We start from the raw sequence: 3,036 nt of genomic DNA, 5'->3' as shown, positions 1-3,036 counted from the left end.
CACTTCTGAAGTTTCCTGGAAGGAGATGTCCTCAGACCAATCCTCAGAGTGCTCTGAGTTCATAAAATAGAAGGGAGTTTGTATACACCCAGACCCACAAGATTGTGTTGTCTAAAGCTCTTTTTGAATCTAACTCTAATTCCTTGGGAATTTATAACTGAATCTTATGTGTATATGAGTATAATATATAAATTGTACAAACTGATGCTTTCTTTTATCTCATTTAATTTTCCTCTGTGTGGACTCTTCACATATATTAACATTTAACACACTAATACTTCAACATTAAAAATCAGTTACTTTTTACATTTTAAAATAACATATAGTTTGTTGGACATGGTTATTAATACAAAGTGAGAAAACATAGGTTATCATGTTCTTCTAATCTGTCGAAAAATAACAAACTTTTTTATCCACTAGGTGTTAAGAGTGTACAAAGCTGCAGTACAACAGACGTTGGATATACTCTTTCTCCCTGAAGGCAGAGAATTTCTTACAAGTACAGATGCAGTAAGCCGGGACTCAGCTGATCGAACCATTATTGCATGGGACTTCCAAAGTGCTGCAAAAATCTCCAATCAGATTTTTCATGTAAGATTAACAACTAGTATTGTTTGGGTCATGATTTAGCATTTCATACTTGTCAATGTTGTAAAGAAAAACATTTGATTTGTGTGATGTATAAAATGCTGTTAATATCAATTGTACATAAATTGTATAGTTAGTATAAATTGTATAGTTGAGGGCTTTTTTTTATTTTTATATTTTCAAAACACTTACTTATTCTTAAAAATGACCTTGAAGACTGATAGGTCTCCTAGTATTAAAAGTATTTACATTTCAGTGCTCATTCCCTGACATCTAAGCTATATTTAGGCAAGACCACTGCAGTGTCATTCTAGCTTGCCAGTGGTGCATGGCAGTAGTTGCTATAGTGCCAAGTTTCTTTTCCCACACTTTTCCTGGGACCGCAAAGTGATACATTTTTCATCAGCTGCAATGAGGGCTATTGACAAATTGAGTTTAATATTTGCATAGTAATAGCAACCTGATACATGCGTATTAGATATCTGGTACGGCCTAATGACAGAGGCAAAATTTACTTTTATCAGTGCAGGTGCAGCATTTCTTTCAGTAATCTATCCAGGGAATATATTTAATGGATTAAATAGTCTAGAAAGGCTGACAGCTTCAAAGGAGATTACCAAGGCAGTTAATAGATAATTCCAACTCCCTGGGTCTTTTTTGAAAACCCAAGTCTAATATCCTATGTAATATAATACATTTGGATTGTATACAGGTGCTTATTGGCTGAAATGAGCAGTTCTTTACTGACAGGGACGTGTCGTTGATGATCTAATGGGATTGTTTCAAGTTTAATTTTCACAGTTATGTCTTTGTCCATTATTGGATCTATCAGCATCTTGGATAGGCAGTAGGGAAAAAGAAGGTGTGACTATGTAAAGTACAGACCAGTCAGGTTCAATATCAAGGAGTAAAAAGCAAACAAACAGCTTTTTTCTCCTTATCCTCTGACAAACAAACAAACCACACAGTCTACCTCCTTGGAACTACAGCATCTCTGAAATGGAGTGTTTTCCACCTCTTCTGCACTGCGAGTAAACAAGACTTGGTGATGATTTTGGAAACTCTGCTTCACTTTAATGAATTTCACCTTTGAAACCTTCAAGGTGGGAGCGAACACCTGAACTCTCCAAAAAGATTAGGTCCCAAGAGGATTTGGTATCTATTGCTTATCTGCATTAACAAATTATTAATTAAGAACTCTAAAATAATCCATTACTGAATTATACCCAGCATAACAGCACAATGCTCCTGCAGATTGTGTTGGGCTTTTTGATCACTGCTAGACCCATGGAGCACACTCCTGCTCAGGCACACTGCTTAACCCTCTTTGGTTTCTGTACCCAATACTTTACAATGCCCAGAACTTCTTTCCCAGTTCATCACTTCCAAACCACGTAACAAAAACACTCTGATGCTCTTCCCACTCTACCATTTAGCCCATGGTGTCCAGTGGTCACTATCAACCTAATGTCCTTCATATGCAGGTGCATCCTACAGCCAAAGCTCTCTTAATTTGTGCTCATGGCATCAAAATTCAGCATGTGTCTTTACGTTAGGCTGAAGCTAGAAGTAGTTTGGACCTGGTGCAAACCTTGTGAGAGCAGTTGATTTTTGATGCAATCAGCATGCAGAATTTTGAAAGTAATCTTAATTCAGTGTTCAACAGGATCACTAGAGTAAAGCCATGTGTTATTAATTTTTGCAGATATTTATGAATTTACAGCCAACAGCAGTCTACATGGCAATCACTGTCATAAGGAACTTCTAACTTAGCTGGCTAATAATGATCCCTTTTTTTCTTTCCTTTTTTTTTTATAGGGGTGGGGTTGGGGGAAGGTGTCTGTTTAAATGGGGTGATTTCTATTCCTAGTAGTGTGGCTGGAACTGAGAGGATGGAGGATTTGAGAACTGTACAAAGTAGAATGGAATGCACAGTATGGCTATGGAGGAAGGGATGTGGGAGAAGAGAATTCACTATCACGTTCAAAATTCCGTTTTCCTTGGGCAGGAAGAGGATGATTGAGTACCGTCAGGTTGGAGTTACCTTTCTGCAGCTGTTCTGCAGTATAATTATGGTTCAGAGGGAGATGGGATTTTGGCCAGTATCTAGGAAATCGGAGTAGAGATTTGATTTGATATTGGCCTTGGTGTAAGACTTTCAGCAGATTGTAATGAGTTAAGTATCTTTATATAATGTATACTATGGAGATGACTTACATATACCTTGCCTTTTATGGTCTTTCAAATATGTCAAAAGATAACTTGATTCATTTGGACAAATCTTTTGTTTCATACAACAAACCTTTATTTAAAATTATTTTCAGGAGCGTTACACTTGCCCAAGTCTGACTCTGCACCCAAAAGAGTCTGTGTTTGTTGCTCAGACGAATGGGAACTACATGGCTTTGTTTTCTGCACAACGACCTTACCGAATCAACAAAAAGAAAA

At 37.1% G+C, this 3,036-nt stretch overlaps 1 protein-coding gene across 1 annotated transcript in view; it reads left to right on the top strand.

Annotated features, from left to right (window-relative positions):
* Positions 1 to 420: 420 nt before the first annotated feature.
* Positions 421 to 3,036, top strand: part of LOC104526221 (WD repeat-containing protein 25) — a gene marked incomplete at its 5' end in the record, with an annotated part of 3,212 nt that continues 596 nt past the window's right edge. Inside the window, 2 exons of the mRNA XM_010169608.1 lie at positions 421 to 591; positions 2,913 to 3,036. The exon at positions 2,913 to 3,036 is cut by the window's right edge and continues 17 nt beyond it. Coding sequence (XP_010167910.1) covers positions 421 to 591; positions 2,913 to 3,036 — 295 coding nt within the window. The remainder of the gene's footprint in view (positions 592 to 2,912) is intronic.

Source organism: Antrostomus carolinensis, unplaced genomic scaffold (assembly GCF_000700745.2).
Source record: "Antrostomus carolinensis isolate BGI_N321 unplaced genomic scaffold, ASM70074v2 scaffold39006, whole genome shotgun sequence".
NCBI classification, from domain to species: domain Eukaryota; kingdom Metazoa; phylum Chordata; class Aves; order Caprimulgiformes; family Caprimulgidae; genus Antrostomus; species Antrostomus carolinensis.
This window is presented reverse-complemented; position numbering and strand designations above follow the sequence as displayed.